At 38.8% G+C, this 22,896-nt stretch overlaps 1 protein-coding gene across 4 annotated transcripts in view; it reads right to left on the bottom strand.

Annotated features, from left to right (window-relative positions):
* The window catches only part of TAF1B (TATA-box binding protein associated factor, RNA polymerase I subunit B), a 46,693-nt gene extending 27,343 nt beyond the window's left edge, over positions 1-19,350 (bottom strand). Inside the window, exons 1-8 of one of the 4 annotated variants that reach the window (XM_027713382.2) lie at positions 19,288-19,350; positions 18,445-18,543; positions 17,873-17,960; positions 15,923-16,020; positions 15,554-15,649; positions 14,821-14,953; positions 11,372-11,528; positions 4,950-5,049 (exon numbers count right to left, since the gene is read on the bottom strand). In XM_027713382.2, the coding sequence (XP_027569183.1) occupies positions 4,950-5,049; positions 11,372-11,528; positions 14,821-14,953; positions 15,554-15,649; positions 15,923-16,020; positions 17,873-17,960; positions 18,445-18,543; positions 19,288-19,308 (792 nt within the window). In that variant the 5' untranslated portion in view covers positions 19,309-19,350. Of the gene's footprint in view, positions 1-4,949; positions 5,050-11,371; positions 11,529-14,820; positions 14,954-15,553; positions 15,650-15,922; positions 16,021-17,872; positions 17,961-18,444; positions 19,177-19,287 lie in introns of those variants that run through there. The other 3 variants (XM_039384875.1, XM_027713381.2, XM_039384876.1) reach the window with 3 other exon arrangements.
* Between the last annotated feature and the right edge of the window lie 3,546 nt (positions 19,351-22,896).

Here is a 22,896-nt window from a genome sequence, read left to right as displayed (position 1 = left end):
GTTAATATAACTTGGAAGTTGGATGTGTAAAAAGAAACAAAAAATAAGAAGTTATACTAAAACAACCCAAAAGTAATGTGGATGGAAACTTTATCATGTTACAAGGTCAAAGCTCTTAAAGTAAATACATTTCTTGTTATAGAACAGCACTACTCAAGGGATCATAAAAACAAATAAAAAAACACACAAAAAGAGAGGAATGGAATTAAATTACAAAACAAAAAAGGAAGTATTTTTAAGATGCAGGTTTCTAGACAGCAAGGTATATCAACAACACTGTCAACACTAAAACATTCAGTGGCCTTGTAAAAGAGCGAAGGTTTCAAGCAGACTTAGAATTGTGCAGCTACTTCCATTTAAGAGTAAGGAGGAGGTGGGAAGAAAGGGTTATATAGAGAAGCCATTCCATGACCACACTCCAGGGCAGAAGTAGCAAGGATAATTTAGTAAATACCCATTCCTTTCGTCTTTGAGGGCAAGTTGGTGGACAGTTCTGAACAGAATTTGACTAACACCCACCAACTTCAACTTCCTCCTGGCCCCCCCTTTAAGAAAAAAAGATTCTTAACTCCTTCTTTCCTAAAATCATTATTTTAAACTTGGAGAAGAGACTGAGAGAAGGGAATTTCACTGAAGTCACACACTGGGCTCCTTGCCAAGTCCAGATACTTGTGCATCTACAGATAACCATTCCCAAAGCTCCTTAGAACAACAGGATCTAAAAGATTCTTATAAGACTACACCTATCCTGTTGCACACAGCACATACTCCAAAGTGACGTGTTTGTTATCTTCAATACTTCAGTAAATCATGTTGCCCAATAGCCATGGGAGTGACCTGCTTACCCATATATACATGTACATTTAAATTTGTGTGTGTGTGAAGAACGTGAGAATCAAAATCAAAAAGTACTTTTGGACTAAAAAATCCATTTACAATCCATTAAAGGGTAAATACGCCAAAAAAGTAATGAGTTTTATAAAAAATAATGAAATCTAAAGGTAAATTTGAGACAGGAAAAGACAATCAACTTTAAAGCACAAACAAAATAATTACATAAAAGGTAATTTGGTAAACAGTCCTGAGTCAAAAATGTAAGGCCAGACAGATCTGGCAAGGACAAGCTGTTGCTAGTTTAAAAGAAAAGGGATGCTTTAATCAATTTTGTATGAGGATAAAGATGAATCCCTAAAAGCAAAATAGAGGATGTGTATCTTAAGGATGTATCCCTACTTCAAGCAGAAATGGAAGAGGGAATTTTTGTGTAGCTCCAGTATAGGACAAATGGTATCAATAAAATAAAACAAGCTGAAAGCAAATTATCCACTGACCTTTTATATATACTAGTACTGACTTACAAACACGTTTTAACTCCTACACTAATGGGCTTTAAAGGAAATAGATATCCTGTACATTATAAAGGAAACTTACACCTAGAAAAGATGATTGTGCTTATCAAAGACATACTGGTTACTGGTACAAGCCAGTGCATCTCAAAGCAGAGATTTACTGTAGTTAAACAAATTGCAAAACAGCAAAAAAACCCTCTTGACCTCCTGCACAGAACAAAACCAAAACCTTAAGTATCTTATTCTTTCTTGACACATAAACAAAAAGTTTTAATCAAATGGAACAAGAATACTTGTTTTAGAAAAAGGAAATTTTGCTTTTCCTCTCCTGTACTGGCAAGTTAGAACTTCTGAACTAAGTAGGAGCATCTTGTTACTGCTGCTGTTTGCCCTGTGAACCCTCTAACCATGCATTAGGTAAAAGCCATTTTCCAAAGGCTAACTTCTAACATACACATGATCTTAATAGAGGAAGGAATAAATAGGATGATAATAAGTAAAAGCTTAGAAAAGAGACTTGAAGCAATGGAAAGATAAACAACTCATTTTACACAAAGATCTTCTATACTTTTATCCTTCCTAAAATACTTGTGAGGTAGCACTTACCTCCAGCTAGGACCTGACACCCGTCTAACAGTTATGTACCATGATAAAGATGATGAAGAGAGCTGGAGGCTCCTTTTCTCTTTACTTATGAGACAGTCATGCCAGAGCTCCCAGACTTCTGGACAGCAGTGTCCACAACCTTTGTGGCAGGTATTTTAAATAAAGTTCGGTTTGAGCAGAATGAAGAATTATGCCCTTCTTGTAAGCTGTTCCATTACTAAAATATGAAGGGCCTATCTGCCACCTACACTGAAAATGTGAAATAGAATACAAGGTATACCTGAGGTTGGAAGGGACCCCCCGAGATTACACAGAGTCCAATCCATCTGCTCAGAGCAGTGTCAACTACAGCAACATGCTCAGAACTGTGTCCCATCAGGTTTTGTGCCCCCCACAGTGGTTCAGGGTCATCTGTTCCAGCATTCAGTCATCCTTAGTGTAAAACAGTTTTGTATTTAAATGGAATTTTCTGTATTACATTTTGTGCCCGTTGACTCCTGTCCTTCCACTGTGCACCACCAAGAAGAGAGCCTGACTCCATCCCCACTCCTCCCTGACAGGTATTACTGAAATTACCAAAATGCCCTCCAGCCTTCTCTTCTCAGTGATAAAAAACCCAGCTCTCTCAGCCTCTCCTTGCACAGCAGACACTGCAATCACCTCTAATTTCTAAATAGTATGCAGGACAGGGAAAAATGGTCAGTGATACAGACTATTCCTAAGTTACACAGCACAGAAGTTCATTACAGCTGGGAGGCCTGAGACTAGTCACAGTCTTTGTACATTAAATACTACTAATAAATGACAAGATATAAAAACCCCTTGTGCATGTATATATAAACACGTCACTACATAGAAAGTAAATGTGACTCACCTTGTAATAATGCCGCATTTATTTTTCTAAAATCTGTAACAACTTCAACCTTGTACAAATTCAGCATATTTTGGGTATGTGGGAAATTGTTACTGAAAAAAAATCTTTAAGCCACTAAGAATATTTTTCTACAAGGTAAGTCTTATCAAGTTAGGTTTCATCTGCACTTAACTGATAAAATGATACTAAAAATTACTTCAAATCCTTCAAGCTACTACAATATAATTACTTCTTCATTCAAATTTGGGCTGCACAGGACACAATTTAAAGCACTAAACACCTGCTCAAAATAAAAATGAAGACATATGGAATAGTCCTGTCAGTTATCAGAATTTTGGAACATGCTTGCAGCTTATATTCACCAGACTTGAAGCACAACAAATAATGGCACTAGGACAACCTACCTGCCTGGTTATAATGGCCTTAATATCATAAACTTCTTTAAGATAATTGTCTATAAAATATTCTATACATAACACAAAGGAGAAAAGAATGCAGGCTGTATTTTCAGGATGGAGTAATACACAATCTCACTTCCTGCTCCAGGACAATAACCTCATCTCCTGTACTTCTCAAAACTCAGAAGTCAAAACTAGATACAGTAAGCCATGGGTAATCTCAGTGCTACAGTGAGAAACATAAGCTGTAGGAAAGAGCTAGTAAGGTTTTTGCAATTATCAGCCCAATGATGTAGTAAAAAACCCATTAAAATTAAATAAACCTGAGGATGTATTACTAAAGTATCATTGAGAGTAAAGTAGGAGCAGATATTCCTAAAAAGAGGAAGCCACAATGACACTGGAGAGGCTGGAAAACAAATGGTACAGTAAGCTTACAGAACTTTACCTATGTATCTCAATGAAAACAAAGTTAAGAGATTACTTGATTAGCATCCATATCTACCTACACTTTGGAAGTGAGGGGTGCACCTCTATTTCGAAAGTAGTAAGATTATCCAAGGGCAACTGTCACCTCCTCTCTGCAAACAAGATTTCCCACTCTGGCATATGGTACAAGCTTTACAGTTGCAATTCATAAGACAAAAACACATCCAAAGGATGGAGGCAAAGAAGGACAGAGAGAATGAAAATTTAAAAGGCCTTAAAAAAAAGGTTACACCCATATTAGAACCTAACATATCTTTTCTTTTAAGGAAATATCTAAGACAGAAAAAGAAATCAAGATGTTTTATATTAAATTGATCCTCTCATTTTTAAAAGTTGAGGTCATAATTCTCATTTATCCAAACAAGAAAGCAGCGGTATAAAAACAAAAATATAAATGCTACAACTTCTGAAGCTACAGCTCCTGAACAACTCATGACCTGCTGAATATAAGCAATATATTGGATAATGGTAATGCAACTTGCAACATCATCACTGAGGCATTGGGCTACAAAACCATTACAGCAGAGTAAAACCCAGCTTCTCCTGTCAGCAGAATTGCTGCTTTCTGCTCTTAAAAGCTAAGATTTCATTTGCACACTTCAAAAATCCATAATAAATCCTTTTTATCTGTATCACAAACACCATCGGGCAACTGTTACCACAATACATAATAATCTTAAATAAGGGAAATTTACATTTCACTCAAGACTTGTCCATCACTACTGAGCTCCTAAAAGGGCTGTAAGCCCTTATGTAGATTTTAGGCTTGGTATATTTCAACCAGTACAGCAAGAAACGGAACAAGAGATAGCACCTAAACTGTATTTTATGAAAAGAATGTGGAATTACAAACAAATTCAAAAGATAACTTAAATAAGCATAATATAATATATTATCCGAAAAGGATAATATACTGCCCTTAGATGTCAAGTCAAACCCTATTTCTGAGTATTTCAAGAGCAGTTCTAAATACCTTCTTCTCCACAAGCACTTATTGATTTCATTTTAACTTAGGTAATCAGCTTAATAAGACTGGTTAAAGATTAAAGCACTTAGAGTCACAGAGTGCACTGGTTTCCACACAGGCTCCAACACTGTGAAACATGAACCCTACTACATAACAATAGATTTAATCAGTTTATTAGTACAGTGAACAAAAGAACTAAAATACCACAAAATAACTAGGTTTTGGTTGATTTTTTTTTTAATCTTTCCCTTTAAGAAAAAAATTACCTCTACACAAAAGATCTTAAGATCAAGTCCACATAATTTCATCTTCTCCGGAAAATGCTGAAAAACATTCAGATATGGAATATGACCTTCAACAACAAACCTGCATTAAAAAAAATGAAGACCAAATCAAGAAAGTATTTAGGATGATAAATGCATAGGTTTATTATAAAATTAATATACAAATTAACTTCTGATTTGAAATAACATCAGTATTATGCTGCCTAAGCAATTCAATATGAAGTTACACACCCCTAAATGCTCCACAGAACAAAAATCAGTCCAAACATTTAACAGGTTTTTAAGTTCCAGCTCAGATATGACTGACAGATGATAACGTTATGGCAGTAAGCATACAATCAACATCCTTACATCAAGTTTATTCTGCACATTCTTCAGCTACTGCATTTCTGAAACTGCTTTAAGCCTCCTCTGAATGGTATGGAATTTTTTTTTTTCAAATTTCTAAAGCCTTAAGTAAATTTTACTTTGAAAAAAATACACACTTTCTGCTGGAGGAGTTTAAATCAGGTAATGTGATAGGGAAAAGTGAAAGTCACAGAATGATGAGCAAATACATAGAACTGAATCCACATTAATTACATCTGTATGATGATTTAAAAAAAAAGTATTATTCAGGTATGAATAGAAATGGTGTCTTATACTAATAAATCAAAATAGTTTAATTTTTATTTGCACTCAAGTAATGTATTTTTTTGTTAAAAATTGGCTTTGGTAAGTGGTTGACACTATTATTTCATTTTTCTTAACTTTTTCATGTACACACATATATATAAAAAATGGGACTTAACAGCACATATCAATAAAAAACCACCTCCACACCAAACCCCTGCTCTTATCTAGAATCTTAGCAGACACCCAAAACAGGCAAAGCAAGCACAGAACAGCATAGACCCTCATAAGGGAACACACTCATTTCACAGTAAAGCACACTGATAGTCTCCCATTGGACTAAGACAGAAATGCCTTCCCGTCTCCTCTTCTGCAACCTAATTTTGTTACGACTACATTAAACTTGTAGAAGTTAACATTACAAACAGAGAAGACTCTTCTTTAAACAATCTTAAACAACCAAAAACTATTTTCTCTCCTGCCAACTGTGTTACCTGCACAGGACCTCTCAGATCTCGCTACACAGATTAGTAACTTCTTGGTCTACAAATATTTCATGTCCCTCCTGAGCCTATAGCAATTCATAAGTTCGCCTGCTCTCTCTCAGTCCAGTGCCCTCATCACTAATTGTTCCATCTAGTGTGTATCTATTGAAGTTGACTAAAATTCTATTTAAAAGCTAGTTACTGCAAAGTTTACAGTTATATTCTACCTTTTTTAAGCAATCTTATCTGAATTTTCAGTTTAATTGAAAAAATTAATTAAAAACAAGATTAAAATAAAAAGTGTAGACAAGGTGGTGTTAGGTCAAAGGTTGGACTCGATCTCAGAGGTCTTTTCCAACCTAGTTGATTTTGTGATTCTGTGATAATCAAAACTCTGTCTCAGTTAGAATTAACCCGTTGCTTATAATAGTTTCTGAAAAATAAGAGCAATATGAAAAATCACAGTTCCCAATAGTTTTTATTCCAAGATTTTGTGTATTGGTCTCTTAAATGAAGAGGTAAAAGTTGCTGCACGATCCTTTCTAATAAAATTGTGTGATGAGCATTTTGCTAATGAAATTTCAGGAGCTTTCCTCAACCAGCATTAGTGTTTCCCACCCCAAGTAGTGTTGTGCACTGGCCCACGTGGTCAGTGAGGCCATCTTGCAAACCCATCCCCAGTCACTTGCCCTCGCCATCCCACCTGACCTGCTGAGCAGCTTGCACATCAGTTTCTCAGCTCATTTGAGTCACCCGCACCAAATTGAAGAACATAAGCTTGAGGTATGGTTTCACAAAATTGATTGAGGCAACCTAAAAGCTCAACATAACTAGCAGGACTTCCCTCCTGGTGATCTGGCTGTGTGTACTCCTGTTGCTCCTCATCCTCTTCCCCAAATGTAATCACAACAGCAGCAGAAAACCACTCATTACTCTGTTGCCTGAAAGGGTTTCTTTCCCATCATCTAAAGAACTGAGGAGGCTCACAGATGGTTCCATGAGTGAAAGAGTTGGCAGAGGGAAGAGGATGCATCACACAGGCAGGAGAACAAAAGGAAGCAAGATCGTCCTCTTTCAGCAACGGTGACCCATTACTGGCTCAGCTGATAAGCTTTGGCTGAGTCGAGTTAAGGCACAATCACACCATTAGACCTGAAGAGCTGGAACCAGAGAGCAGCAACCTTCTGAGCCAGCACAGCAGCAGCTGGAAGAGGACAGACAATCAGGACCTTCCCTCGGGTGTGGTGTAGTGGTGATGCAGCCAAACCACCCTAACAGCTTGCTGCCTCTGAAATGGGAAATCCCACCCTCCCTTCAGTCCCCGGCCACACACTCCTCCCTGCTGACAAAAGCACTTGTGTGACTTCTCAGAGGATCAGATGGAGAATCAGTCTCTTCCAGGGTTTTACTCCAACCAGATAGATTCCCAGACTCAGCTGACTGCAGGAATATTACTGCATATAGGCAGAAAGAGACTGCAGTGAAGCACATTAACCTGCACTAAAATGTCCAGTTAAACTTTTACAAAATAAATCTTCTACAGATCCACTTCTTTCAATTACTAAACCCTCCATTGGATAAATGCTACTACTAGAGCAAGAGAAAGAACAAGAATGTTTATGCAGGACCACAGCAACAGAAATTTGGAGCAGCTTAAACTGATGCTGGAACCACATCCTTATGCTGCAAGAGACAACTAATGTTCATCAAAATGTCTTTTCTAAAAAAGTTTTCATTAACTTGGCTGTACTAAGTCAAAGCACCGCAACTGTTTAAAAAATAATGCCATGTTTTCTAGCTTGAAATTACTGTCTCCATAAAAAAGAATGCTCTTTTCTCTCAGGTTAAGAGCTGCTTTTACATTCTAAAATTACAGCATAAAAAGCCTGCTATGAATACAATGTGCTGCTTATCGAGTTTTTAACACTTAATCCAAAAGTCCAGATTTGGAATAGCACTTCAGAACAGTTTCTTCTGTCTGCAGTTCCTCCAAACCTCCCATTTAACAGAGAGACTGTCAAAACACCTGCAAGACTATGTTCTGTCAGGGAAGTGCTTGAAAATGTGACTGGCACATACAGTACACAGGCCATGTTCTCTTAATTACAACAGCAGTGTACATTAGTAAGGTCCAACTATGAAAAAAATCCTAGGTCCTCAGCATGCTCCAAGGAAATGATGCATCTGTTAAAGCCACACGGTAATGCCACAAACTGATTACAAGTTCAGTCCTGCCAGCACAACTAGGTATAACCTTATTTGAAAGGCATTATTACTCAGAATCTCAAAGTCTAGCATCTTGAAACTTTGTCCAGAACTCAACTATTTTATTATTTAGATAAATAATATACCTCACATGGAACACTGTGAGACTATTCACAATGGAAAAGGATTTAATGTGTAGCATAGGCTTGAGAAGAAGGTTGTGAAAAATGTTATTTTTAAACCAAAATGTTCCTTTCAGAGGAAGTAATTGTAGTGTTTTTCTGCTACGTGTGTCAAGTAGCAAGGAGGAGTAAGTATATTTTTGGTGCTGTAAATCCTTTAAAAGCTGGCAGATTGCCCCACCATAGCGCCTAAGTATGTATCACAAGGGAGGAGTGGTAGTCAGCTGACTTCAGGGTACAGAGAAAACCAAACTGAGGAAAAAACAAAGCAGAACTTTAAACAGAACTCTAATTCAGTTGGTTTAAATAAAACAATTTGCCTACAAAGACTTAAAAGGTAATGCTGAATACTTAATGTTTTCTCTGAATCATTTTCATCTTTGGTCTTTGTCGTTATTTTGATCTGTGTATCTTAATGCATGCAAAAATGTGAACATTGTCTGATTTTTTTAAACTTAAATATTCAGAAGTAAGAAAATAAGTATTTTATGGTAGTTCATGCAATTTAAAATTCTTTCCCCTTCTTCATCAAACCTGTTGAAAGGCAAAGACCTTAAGGGTAGGGAGGGAAGCATGATAACGTAATTACAGTCTTATACAACTATCGTATCATGGTAAAACTTTGCAATACAAATAACATTCTTTTAAACGTCACTTTCTGTGCTTAATTCAGTTTGTATATTCAGTGCATTTAAGTCACTGATTCATTATGATTTACTCCATTTTACACACATAAATTCTATCTAATTAAATGGTATCATCTCATTCAAATAATCTTATTTCCATTTCCAATTATTCATTTCAGATTATGCCCTTCTGTGCTATATTTGGTACTTGATTTTTTTTATCTCTTCCAGCTTTTTTTACGGCTTTCATGTTCTCTCTAAATCCTTTCATGTAAGTGTGCTCACCTCTTCAGGATCTTGGTCCAAAGGATGTTCTCCAGGTTCTGAACCATTTTCCTGGATCTTTTCTGTAGCTGCCAGTTTTTAAAGTGCTAAATACAACAATATACCATTCGTATGCAAACAAAATAAACTACCTTTCCTCTTAACAGTTGACTTTGACAGCTGTTGTTTGGTAAGGTTTTTTTCCAACCACACCATTGTACTAAGACAGGAACTTGTGAGGATGTCTTTGCCTGGTATAACCCAGAGAAAGTTTCCAAGATACAATAACCAAAGAAGAGATACTTAACTATTTATTTTTCTCTCCAAATGGGTCATTAATAATCGCTTAGTGTGAACCAGCTGCTCTGTCCCAGTAATTGTATTTTACTACTCGGATTTTTGTCATATGCAAACATTATCAGACGGGTTTTACATTATTTATTTTCTAATCATTGACAAAATTACAGAGCATGCTATGGGAGTTGTGAGTCGTACAGAATTTCCTTTGGAAGACAGTAGCCGGTAATAAATCTTGTTATTGAAAACCACTTTTTGAGTTCTACTAGATCTTAATCTACTCAATAAACACTTCTGTATTGCAGAGGGCTAGTTTGAATTCTGAATACTACGGCGTTTTGCTGAAAATTTTACAAGCATCTTTTATACAACAACATATCCAATTCTGCAAATACACAATGGTTTGTGCAATTCTGGCCAATGAAGGACACGGCCACCCCTAAAGTAAAATCAAAGGGTTAAACTGTTTTGCATAGAAATTAATTACCTAGTACCAACTACTGTACTTCAAGACATACAAACATCCCCTTTTTCAGAAGTACTTGCAAAAGAGCATCCTTCAACATCCACCCTTCTTGGGAAGTTTGTACAAAGCCAGAAAAGTGCAAGTGGAACAGGCACTCCACAGGAGAGAGGCCACAATGGCTCTAAGGTAAAACCTCCCTTGCATTCACTATGCTTTCAGCAGCTACATCAGTTATAAGCACCACAGGTGGGGAATGATGTACTCATTGCCTTCCCTTTTAAGTCACAGGTTACATATTTAAAAAATAAAAATTAAAGAAATGAAATCCACCATATCAACTGAATTTTGAATCAGTTTTTCCTTTATTTTATCTGAATTTTCAATCTGATTTGCCAATGTAGTTACTTGAGTATTTCTGTTCCTTAAATTTTGGCAAATTAGTGCTTTTTCACCTGTATTTCAAAAACACCCAATATTTCAAAAGTCACTTTAAAAGGAGTATCAGTATACGAAAGGCCTTCCAATGAAAATCTAGGAATTCCCGAACTTAAACTATTTGGGCCTGATTTAAAATATTTATTGCCATCAAGAAGAGTTGATGAACTAATTTTCATTCCTGAAGTAAATAAGGAATGTGTTCATAGCCTTGTAGTAGGGGAGAGAAGGGAACTGCATTGTCAGCAAGAGCTTGACAGTCTCCATTTAGCATCAAACCCTATTATTAGAACAATTTATTTCTACTATATTAAAAGGTGTATTATCCTGAACTCTCATAATTACAGATACAAAGATATGAAGACAAAACGAACTTCCTATATTAATTTCTGTGCCCAACTTCATTGCATGAAGCTACCTTGCTACCTTTCAGATCACTATATAATGTTGGTATTGTTAATATGACGACACTGATGTAAGTCCTGGAGAATGTTTACTCATTTAAATCTGACATGCTGACAACAGCAAGTATCACAAAAGTGTCATACACACCTCCAGTGAACCTTATGAAATTTTGGAGGAGAAAGATAAAAAGTTTCTTTAGCTCCAAAACCTTCATCCTTACAGGTCTTTGAAATTCATTGCGACTGACAGAGAAGAACCTCCTCCAAGAGCAGCTGCACAAATTGTTATGTCAAATGAAAGATAAGACAATTAAATATAGAGAACTTCTCACTATTACTGAGCAAATTAGTAAGAGGGTAACAGATCTAATTTCTTAAAAAATTATTATTTATAAAGGTAAAAATTCTTCACTAGAGACTATTCATACCTTAAGAGCTCAGACAACGTAATCGGTTCTCTCAACCAGAGTAATGCCATGTAACAAAATGAAAGGGTCGTTGGCATTGTCATCCTCAGTTTCTCCTTTTGGTTCTTCATTAAATACAAGCTGCCATCTACTGATCCAGAGTATATAGAGGTGCTTTCTTGGGTTTATGTTAAAAACAGAAGAGGAAAAAAGTAATTGATATGATAGACACATGATCCATGGTATACAGAAAACAAGATAAATGAACATACAAGGACCCTTGTTCAACAACCAGTAACATTCTGAAATAATTACAGAGCAGTTTGGTTGGTTGTGTACTTTTCTACTAAACAGCTTAACTCTAATTTACTCATCTACCATGACATGCAATAACAACCTATTTCATAAACTGCTAATTCAATTGACTAAGACACCAGATCATATGAAAAGACAGAACTGCCTATAGTACCCATCAGAACAGACCTTTTGTTGGGAACTATTCTTAAACCTGGATGTCTGGAAGGATATTAACTCCTATACAACATATAAATAACATTATTTATGAGCTGGAAATACTATTTTCCATTTGAGAGATAAGAGAACAGTGAGGAAACAAGGGAAAATTTGATGTACTTTAATCAGTGACTCCCAGTTGAGGATGAAAACAGTTTTAAACTTCAGCACAGGCAGGACTTGAACGAAAACGTCATTTCCACTGCAGAAATTTTACTGATGTTAAGGTCTGCCCTATAATCTCTAACTGTGGAAACACAGGTATTTTTTTTAAAACCGTATTTAAATTCAATGTCAAAGAAACAACTTTAAAAAAGAATGTAGCAAATGGTGAAGAGGGTGGAAAAACCCCAAACAAATAAACAACCAAACCTCCCTTCTTCCTTACTGAGATGAATCACTAAAAACTAAGAGGAACAGTAAAGAAAAAATTTAATTTAGTAGAGTGATTTATGAGTTACGGACCTTTTCAGACAAATAATTTAAAAAAAAAAAACTTCTCTTCCCTACATCATGACCCAGCCAGGATGAAGGAAAATGCATTTAAAGCAAACCAGCACAAAATCCAGCACTGACTGCAGAGATTTTTCTCTCTGTGTTTCCCCACAGACTGTTCACTGGTTCAGACAGGAACAGTGAGAGCTGGATGCACAGCTCCCCAGCTGGGAGCTGCAGGGCCATGGCAAGCAGCCTGCACAGAACAGTTTGGAACTGCAGAGAGCTTGGCAGCTCCGCGGTTACACTGGCAGGCGACAGCCACGCCTGCGAGGGGGCAGCGGTGGAGGTCCAGCCCGCTGATACGCGGGAGGAGGACACTGCCAACAGCATTTCCATCGGCAGGGCTGGTCTGGGATGCCACCTACCGGCTCCTGAGCCGGCAGTGCTGTGGGCACGGCACAGGTAACAGAGCCGGCTCCAACACACCTGGGACAGAGAAGAGCAACCTGTGTGGCTATCACGCACAGGTACGTCAGAGAACAAAGGCAGGAACATCGGTTTAATCCTTGTAGTCAACGGCTTCAACTTTCACAGGGATGCCTGTCCTTGAAGGCAGTTCCATTATTAATTTCACATTCAATTCAATTTAAAATAATCCTCATTATATTTGTGGCCTTAATGACGGTACATCATTTCCTTTTATTTCCTCTAGCTTATGCAAGGCATGACAACACACAGTTACACACAGCTAATAATTTAAGAGTTTTTATAGGCTTCTCTAGCAGTATCTCAATGCTATATTCAGTGGAATTTGCTATTAATCCTGCAGAAAAAATAACAAAAACAATGCTTGCTGTCTGGACAAGCCTCTTAGGCAAAGAAGAGTGTTGAGGTTTCTAGTTTGTGGCAACAACAGCTCGGCAAAAACGGCACTGAGGAGAAAATTTATGAATCTTCACAAGAGTTCACAATAGACTAGAGAACACTTACTATTACTTGTGTTAAACTTCAACATACAAAACTGTTTCTATGTTTGTCTGATTTCACCAAAATTTACTTTTAGTGTCATTGAACTCTTAATTAATTTCAAGTTATTATAGTGAAATTGATGACTACTGGAAGCTGAATTCAACTTCTGAAACAATAAACCAAGAACATGAAAAATTATAGCTATTTAGGATTACCTAGCTGTTCTAAAACTCTAAGAAACATAACTATAAAAGGCAAAAGTACCAAGGAAGAAAGGAGTTCCTCTAGACACCAAAAAGAGGAAGAAAATTCAAGGGAATATTTTCACTAGAAAATCTTCACTCAATTCTTTCCTCTTCATATTATATTTGTGTAACACCCAAGATTCTACATGTACAAACATACAGTGGCTCTTTACCTGAAAATGTTGTCATTTTAACATCTAAGGGTGAAAGTACTTGAATAATATTCACAAAAATTTGCGTCACCATTTTTGCACCTTTGCCCCCCTCCCTATTTCTGTTTGGATTTTCTAAAATGCATTTATTTTTCTAATTGCTTCTGATCAAATTTCTCATTCTATTACCATTTCTAGATTTTACCAAATAAAGAGAAAAGCACAAAATAACAGGATTGCATTCTTCTCAGGGCAGACAGGCAATATCACAGAAGAACAGAAATGGGACATAAAGAGGGTAGTACATAACATGGAAATAAGAAACACTGAGACAGATGAAGGAAAAGGCAAGCAAAGAATAAAGCAAAAAATAAAACCTCAGGAGTTTAAAATGCAAGCAAAGCTTTCAAATCTGCCTTGAAACGTACTTCCAGTATCAGATATTGCAGCACTGTCTGGCATTACACTTACCCAGTTAGCACCAAACAGTCCAATTTTCTATAACATTTTAATTAAAAAGTTTATCATTCTGCAAATATTTTCAAGCTGGTATTGCTAGCAGAAAGCAGAAACTCACAGAACACTAAAATATGATTTTTCAGAGAAGGGGTTATAGGGAAATTAGTAAAAAGAATGCAGAGACAAAAGATACAGAAGTACCAAAATACTTCAAAGAAAAAAATTAAAAAGCTAAATATATCTATGGGATAGAAAAAAAATACCCCCCCCAAAGAACAAACTCATGTTTTTTAACATCAAAGTCATGACTGACAGTTCTGCTACTGGCTAAACAAGTGCTTACTCTTCAAAGCTGCTGTGTTTGTGAACATTTAGCTTTGCAAACAAAATAGCAACTTTTTCCCAATCCAAACAGGAGGCATGGAGCAAACTTGTTATAAAACAGAACTTCCTCCTGCATTTCTCAGTGTATTTACAGGTCCTGTTCAACTTTCATCTTCTAGGGCGGGGGTTGAGGGGGGAAGTCTTCAATTTCTGCTAGAATATAAAGTACTGCAGTGTCAAACAGGACTGAAAACTTTACATCTTCCAACCAGTTCCTCCAATTCACTGTGCACAAATACATTTTATATTTATTTATATTTAAAAACTACAGAAAAACCGGTTTCTAGATAGCTCAGTTCACTGCTCCTACCTGAAACCTTGCTCATGGATGAGGCAAAGCTGCAGTCAGTCAGCAGATCCCCCTCACTTTCAGAGAGGGACAGCAAGTGCAGAAGGCTGGGTCTTTCTGGTTCACTGTCCACATCTGTACTACTCTCACGTACCTGTTTTTTGCAAATACATATTTGTATTAGCTACTGTTATTTACTGTTTCAATCTTAACAAACCACAAAAGCAGGACAGACACAAAATCAACAGTAAAAGTCAAAACCCAAACTGTTCACATTTTTACTTTCTCTATAAATCAACAGTACATGAAGAAATCATGGGGGAAAAAGTATTTTTAGAGGATTTCTCAATATTAAAAGACTTCTAGTGAATACATTTCAATCTGCCACAACGACCAGAAAGTTGGCAGCATATAGAATCAAAGTTTGATGAAATAAGTAACTTCAAGGGAGCAGGCAGGACAGGATTGTAGCTGCTGATGCATTTTGCATGGTGATTTCTATCTACTGATTTTCTATGTCAAGACAAAGCAATATTTTTAAATAAGCACTTTTAAATACTCACAGAAGTATTTATCTCTTGAAACAGGTAAAAAAACCCCAGAAATAACAAAATGGACATGTGGAACCCTGTTCAGATGACAACCCTCATACTGAAATGACATTATTACCAGCCAGATATCTTGAACAAAGAATGTTTCTGTTGTTGCTTTAAAAAGATATCAAACATCTCAAGGGATTTGAGCTTTCACTTACTGATAATGCTTTGACAGTTTCCCCAGCTGGTCTGTTGCAATATGCCTGTTTGCTCTTCTGAAGGTAACACCTCCAAAAACTGTACAGAACTTCATCCTTATAAATACAAATGGATGATTAGCACAAAGTTTACAAGACCATTAATTGCTGAGAGAACAGAGTGTAATTTCTAACTCAGGAATCTGAGTAATATTCCATCTCTAATTTTACTAACTGTGATTTATAAAATATTTTTTAAAATTACCAGAGATACAAAATTTGATTTTATATGGTCAATGTTTTTAAAGAGGGAGTTGTTTGTGTCATTTTAAAAATTAAAATTTGTTAAAATAACACCTTCTGTAACACAGCTCACTGACATCTACATACCTTCATTTGTGAACATACTCCTAATGCTTCTAAAGCTTCAGCTTGTTTCTTGAGTATAAGTTGAAAGCCTTCACAAACATACCATTCACAGCCTCCATCTAAGGGGGAAAAGAAGGGGGTTTCTGTTTGTTGGCACTGTTTTGGGTTTCTTTAACCTTACGCGCACTTATTTCCACTTCACATTGTTCCTTTGGTCCCAGGACAAAGACAAGTCTCTCTGTTTAAGACTTTCAGATTCTAGTGCATAGACCAGCTACACTGAATACTCCATTAACTTCCATTTATTCACAGCCTTAAATGAAGAAAAGTTACTGAACAAGCACTGTTCTCCACACGTTTCCCAAGAATAATGTATTTCACTATAACATCTAGTGTGGCATTTGTAATTCAGTGGAGCATTGTTAAATGACCAGTTTTAAAATAACTAAGAACCTGCCATTAAAAAATGAAATATGAACATTTCTTTCCCATCCCTGGCACAGAAACTTGGAACATTACAGTAGTGAGTCAGGCAAAAAACAACCAACACCATCATGTGCTTCACCATTCTCTCCCACAGAATCATACAAGTTTAAATGAAAGAAACTTTCTCAGATATTCTGAGGTTCTAGCAAATCTCAGCACAACATGAATTTCATAAGGAGTGGGCCTGCTCCAGTCGATTCTCTATTTCTTCAGGCTGCATTACATCTACTTTTCACCCTTACCTCTCTCTGTTTACTACTAGCCTCTTCCACAAGCTTTCAGTTTTAGAAATTTTCTCTGCATTTCTCAACTCTCTTTTCATTCCCCCCACACCTGTTCTTCATTACCCTTCCCCCCAATCACACCTTGCCTCTTGCCATCTTATAGGTTATCTGCTCAAAGCTTCTGCTCTGCTTCAGTGATGCTGGCTTTAACTGTTACCCACAGCTACAGCTTAGTCCTATAAATGCCTGAAAACATAGCGTAACATGACTGCACTCACAGAAGGGACTGTGTGAAGGTAAGGATTTCTTTCTGCAGAAGCCTGGGCGTCAATTAATGACCTTTCCAACAGGAGAAACAAAAAGCATGAAGTGCTGAGTACATGGCCCAGGCTTCAGGAGCAATACAGGATAAGGACAAGTGGAGGTGTTCAGGTTGTTTCACCCCTCCCTTTGCTTCCTCACAATTGCTCTTTTCAAAGGAATGTAGCAATCCACTGCCACCGCAGCAGAGCAATGGTAGATCAGCACATCAGAGACAAGGATAACCCCATGCTTCATTTGGTATTGTAATGCAGCTTTATTTCTGAAAGTGGCCACAACAGTAAGAGATCTATCCAGTCATCACAGAACACACACACAGCTCCAGCAACAGCCTCACCATGATATTCTTAAGGCATAGATCCTCATATATAATCAGCATTATTCTTCTGAATCATGAAAGTAAAAGTATAAAAGTGACTCAGGATGAAAGATGTAATACTGGTTCAGCTATTGGAACTCCATGAAAACTCTTCCATGTAGTTTTGTGCAGGTTACAGGGACAAGTACCTTTAACACAAGCCAGTCTGAAACTCTCTAAGAGCTGGACTACCATCATATCTCACCAAGACAAACAACTTCTCTGGTTTTGTGATAGCCATCACAAGGAAGGAACAAAGGGATCACCACACCTGAATGCATGCCACCAGTATCTTCAGCGAGTATTTACTTCCACGAATCAAAGCAGCAATAAGTAACACATAGCTCAGTTCAATCAAAAAAAACCAAAACACCACTGTGCTCGCAGAGGTCACCTGTGGCTCAGGAAGTCACCAAAAGTGATTGCTGAAGGTTATAGCAGCATCTAGGGGGTGTGTTTTGTTTCCACTCCCACAGTCTTTCCTAGCTATCTGCTTTTGGTCTCCATCAAAGACATAATGGCCTAGGTGACCCCTGGCTGAACAGCCACTGATGCAAAATACAGTTAGAAACTCATACATACCAGTTTTTTCCTGCTTTCTTGAACCTTTAGAGATTGTCTGGACTCTTGAATTAGTCATAAAATCAGTGTTTACAACTTCTCTAGTTCTCTGCAAAACAGGAGTATTATCAAGAAAAAACGCCAAGTCTAACTTGCATGGATTGCCCCACCACATAAAACATAATGGAGGAACTTATTCAAATTTCCTAAAGTAAGAAGAGGACAGGACACTCTGAACTCTTCATTCAGAAATTGCTAAAATAGAGAATTGCTACTATGGTCATACAGGTGATGTGCACCAGAGTTTGCCTACATTTGTACTGTAGTAAAATGCAACAACACCCAGGCAATGCTTCTAAGGTATCCAGAGAGCACCCCAGGACTACAGCAACACAGTAGGCCAAGATGGTTCATTCTAAATTTTGTGATTTCAAGGAACGTTAGACTTAGCATCAAGTAAAGCATGAAAAAGGAAGAATAACAATACTGCCTTCAACTCCTAATGTCAAGGAGAAAAACCTAACATTTTCTTAACATACAGAAAGAAGTAATCAAAATAAACCTTTTCCAAGGCCAGTAACTTAGCTTTTTACCTCAGTAACATTGTGGCAAGATCTGCAATAATATCTGCCTCCATCAGTGAGACCCCAGTTCACTTCTGAACACTGGGCACAACGTTCATTAAAATCTCTCTGAAAGGAAAAAAAAAAATCATAAGAGTGTTTCACAAGTGGGTGAAAAATGGCACTTTTTTATATTTGGGTATAAAAAATGGCACTATTACCAGGCTACTGCACAGCTTTTGAGATTATTCATAGAGAATATTTACACCTTTTGTGTTGGCTCTGGTTGGTAACAAGTGATCATCTCCTTTGTTATCAGCCACAGGTAACTCTAAACACGGAATTTTACCTGGCAAGCACTAAGTGCGTGTGTAAGCATTAGAATCAGGGGAATGGTGATCCACGCCTCGCACGCACGTGGCGTGGCTTAAAAAAATAAAAGCCACACATCAGAAATGAAAGCGGAGACAAAAACTAGAGCGGAAGGCGAAAGGAAAAATAAATTTCTGGAAATCCGAAGAAAGCCTGCACGCGCCGGGAGAGAGGGAAACCAACAGATTAAAACAAAGTGGTTTTCAGAGGCGCCCCACACGTGTGTGCTGGGGATGGGCAGCTCCGCCGGGCCCATCCCCGGCCAGGACCGAGCACCGGCCAACGCCGAGGGGCCGCGCAGGGCCTCGCCCGCCGCCGCCGGGCCCCGCTGTGGGCAGGGCCGGGCAGGACCGAGCCGGGGAAGGCAGCGCCCACCGGCGCCTCCCCCACTACCCCCGCAGCCGCCGCACGCCCGGCGGGGAAGCACTGCCCGCGCCCCGCCGGCGAACCCCGGCCCGGCGAACCCCGGCCCGGCGAACCCCGGCTGCCCCCCGGCCCCACCGTGTCCTCCTCCTCCTCCATGGCGGCCGCGCCCGGGCCCGCACCATGACAACCGCGCCTCGCGCCACTGCGGCCCGTCTGGAAACGGCGTCCCCGGCGCTGGCGTTCCGGGCGCCGCGGGGCCCCGGCCGGACGTGGGAACTTCGAGGGGCAAGTGGGTGCTTCACTGAGGGGATGTAGATATAGGTGTTAGACATTAGATATAAGGAAGAAATTCTTTACCGTGAGGGTGCTTAGGCAGTGGAACAGGTTGCCCAGGGAGGTTGTGGATGCCCCATCCCTGGAAATGTCCAAGGCCAGTGGGATAGGGCTTTGAGCAACCTGGTCTAGTGGGAGGTTTCTCTGCCCGTGGCAGGGAAATTGGGGCTGAGTGATCTTTAAAGACTCTTCCAACCTCTAAACATTTTGTGATTCGATGATATGTGTGCTTCACCTTTGAAGGGGACTTGGCTGCTTCAAGGGTTGGAAAAGACCTCTGAGATCATCGAGTCCAACCTATGACCAAACACCACCATATCAAGTAAACCGTGGCACTGAGTCCCATGTCCAGTCTTTCCTTAAACACCTCCGGGGACAGTGACTCCACCACCTCCCTGGGCAGCCCATTCCAATGTCTAATCACCCTCTCTATGAATAAATTCATCCTAATGTCCAACCTAAACCTCCCCTGGCGCAGTTAGAGACTACAATCACACGTGCAGTTTAAGACTATGTGTGCCCTCTCAGCCTACCACTATCCTCTGTGCTGAGCTCCTGCATCCTCACCCTCCCATCTCCCTGACCAGGTACACTCGGCTGGTGACCATTGAGGCTAAGCTGAGGCTGTTGGACACAGACTGCTACTGCCTGTACAAAAGGAGGCCACAGGAACTCATTTAACTATGTCAAAGTGCTTGGAGATTCTTGATGAGGGAAACTATGATCTGAAATTCACTTTCAATTAAAAAACAACACCCAAACCTCCAGATCTTGATGTAGGTCTCTAATTTCTTGTACGCTAATAATAATGTTTAAAGATGTCTAAACAGCAAGATCTGTTATTGCAGTGAATTTGCCCACAAAATTGGAGAACAGGTTTAGGACCTTTAAAAAAAAAAAAAAGGTCCACTAAGGGAAAGCATGGGAAAAAATTAAAGCTAAAATATACATAAAAAGAGGTGAGGCTGCTTTGACAGCTGTGGTTACATTGATGTTGGAGGATATGTACAGAGCTAGAGGGGAACTATTTGTGTTCAAGAAAAAAGTTATTACTCATACCAACTGTGATCTTTTTTCAGTGTGGGATGAACATTTGTAACACCCTTTAAAGAGAATTGCACATGTAATTCCTGCCATGTTAAAAAGGTGATTGTCAACCTCACAGAAATGTAGCTAATACTTTGATGAAACAGATCCTACTTGTGATTTTAATTTCCATATTTTTTTTGTGGAAATACTGTTCTGGGAAAGCAAGGCTGTTTCATGTGACAGAAAGCATTAGATCTATTTCTAATGAATTTCCAAGATGAAATACTACCTTGAAAAAATATCAGGGCATCTGTATCTGCGATAAAAGAGGAAGAGTTGTGCTCCAATACGGAAGATAAGGCTTGGCTGCTGAGAGTGGTACTCGTGTGTGACTCCAGGCTGGGAGCCGGCATTAGGCCTGCTCAGTGGATTTAACTAAATTGAGGAACTTGTTTAAATTAAGCCCGGATGTGCCACTTTGATGAGGCAGGACCTTGGAGTTAGGTCTTCTGTTTTCTAATTACAGCTGGTCAATAAAATATTAAAGAAAATGTGATCATTGGACTGCCATTTTGTAAAAAACTCGAACACTTCATATTCAATGGCAGCAGTTGCAGATAAACAAGGGAAGAAGGTGGGTGACTGTACAGGGAACTGCATTGATGTAATTGTAGGCATATTGGTGCAAGGTGCCAATAAAGTTTTTGAACAGGCAAACCCTTACTCTCTGCTTTTGGACAGCCCCCACTGCTTTTCTGAGCTTCATTTTCCATGCAGGTGAAACAGATGTGAAAAGGTAGCAAACTTTGGAAGGGAACTTGTACAGTGACTGATACTGATATTACTAGTTACTTTTTAGTATTCCCAAATCTTCGTTCGCAAAGCCTAGCCATGATATTAGTATCCAGGCTCTCCATAAAGGCAAAACTATTTCTTCTGAAGTCCATCAACTAATTAGTGCACACTACTAATCTGGTAGAAAAAATTCAAAGCATAATAGGGTTAGCAAGTCTTATATCTGTTTCTTAAATATTTTTTGAAATGACAGGTATAAAACCGGTTTTTCAGCATATAAAATTATGTGTAACCTTTGTCCCTAATTACAAGTTACCCAAGCATACTGACAGGGGTATGATAATTTCAAAGCCAGGAGACAGACTGTCTTCCTGCTTTGGCTCACTTTTCTAATTAAGATCATTATGCGTAGTAGTCAGATTGATTTGAGGCTTAGATAAATAATACGTCCTGTTGTTTCCATTTATTTGAATTTTTAATGAACTGAGTTCCATTGCTGATATCACATTTCTGGCTCTTGACTGCAGACTTTCTACATGCGAAAATGTAAAAACTACATATTGGACTGAAAGACATGTCCCTTGGCCTATCCTTTGGGATATTGTTCATGAAATTGTGCTGGCTCCAGGATATAAACTTCTGTAGCAGAGATTCTCCCCAGAGTCCTTACTCGTTGTCAGACACCTACTACAAAGAGTTAGAGCAGAAAAGCAACCTCAGCTGCTCCAAAGATTGTGCAGATGAACACGGGGCAGATCTACCAGATTCAAGTTTATGGCAAACGTACACAGTTATTAGCACCCACAATTTCATCTTTGCACCATCTCTCCATGGAAGAACTCATGTTTAAAGACAGACAGAAAACAAAAGGGAAATTAGAAGAACAAGAAGTAAATGGCTTCACTCTAACCAATCCTTAGAGGAGAGAAGAGACCACACTGCAGAAGGGGTCAAGGGGAAAAGCTGTGCCAGCAGAAGTGCGGCGGAGGCAAAGGCACAGCGAGTTGTGCAAGGAGCCGACAGAAGAAGGGACAAAGGTGGGAACAGCAGCAAGGCGTAGGGGTTGCAGCAAGCTCGGCAGGGGAGGATAACCAGGGAGGGGCTGAGCTCAGCGGAGCTTTGAAGGAAGCGACAAGAAGAATGAATTTAACGTTACAGCTTAGACACACCCAACGTTGCCTTGTGATAGTTACTGTTTATTATACAGCTTCAGCTTTCAAATTTTATTAGTTAAATACGTTTCTAGCCCTGCTGTGGAAGACTGAAAGTACTACCTCAAACACCCAAAAGAAGAGAAAGCGAATATTTTTTTTTCCAAAGTTTAGTCAGGTTTTCTTAACATTTTCTCAGGACGTAAGCAACATGAATTTTGATTTTTGACTACCAAAAGCAGCAATGTTGCACCCAGGAGGGAGGGCAGTCCTGTGCACCCAATCTGGGGTTTACACCATCAGCATTTGCTTTGCACATGTGCTGCAGCCCAGCCTATCTCACACAGTCACGCTGCGGGGCCACAGTCTTGTCCCAGTTTCACCTGTGGCTCTCCATGCTCAGAGAACTGTTAATGCTGTATGGCCACCCAGCCAG

Source organism: Pipra filicauda, unplaced genomic scaffold (assembly GCF_003945595.2).
Source record: "Pipra filicauda isolate LSUMZ 115617 unplaced genomic scaffold, ASM394559v2 scaffold383_size682061_pilon, whole genome shotgun sequence".
Taxonomy (NCBI): domain Eukaryota; kingdom Metazoa; phylum Chordata; class Aves; order Passeriformes; family Pipridae; genus Pipra; species Pipra filicauda.
The sequence above is the reverse complement of the archived record's forward strand: the minus strand, read 5'-3'. Positions and strand labels throughout refer to the sequence as shown.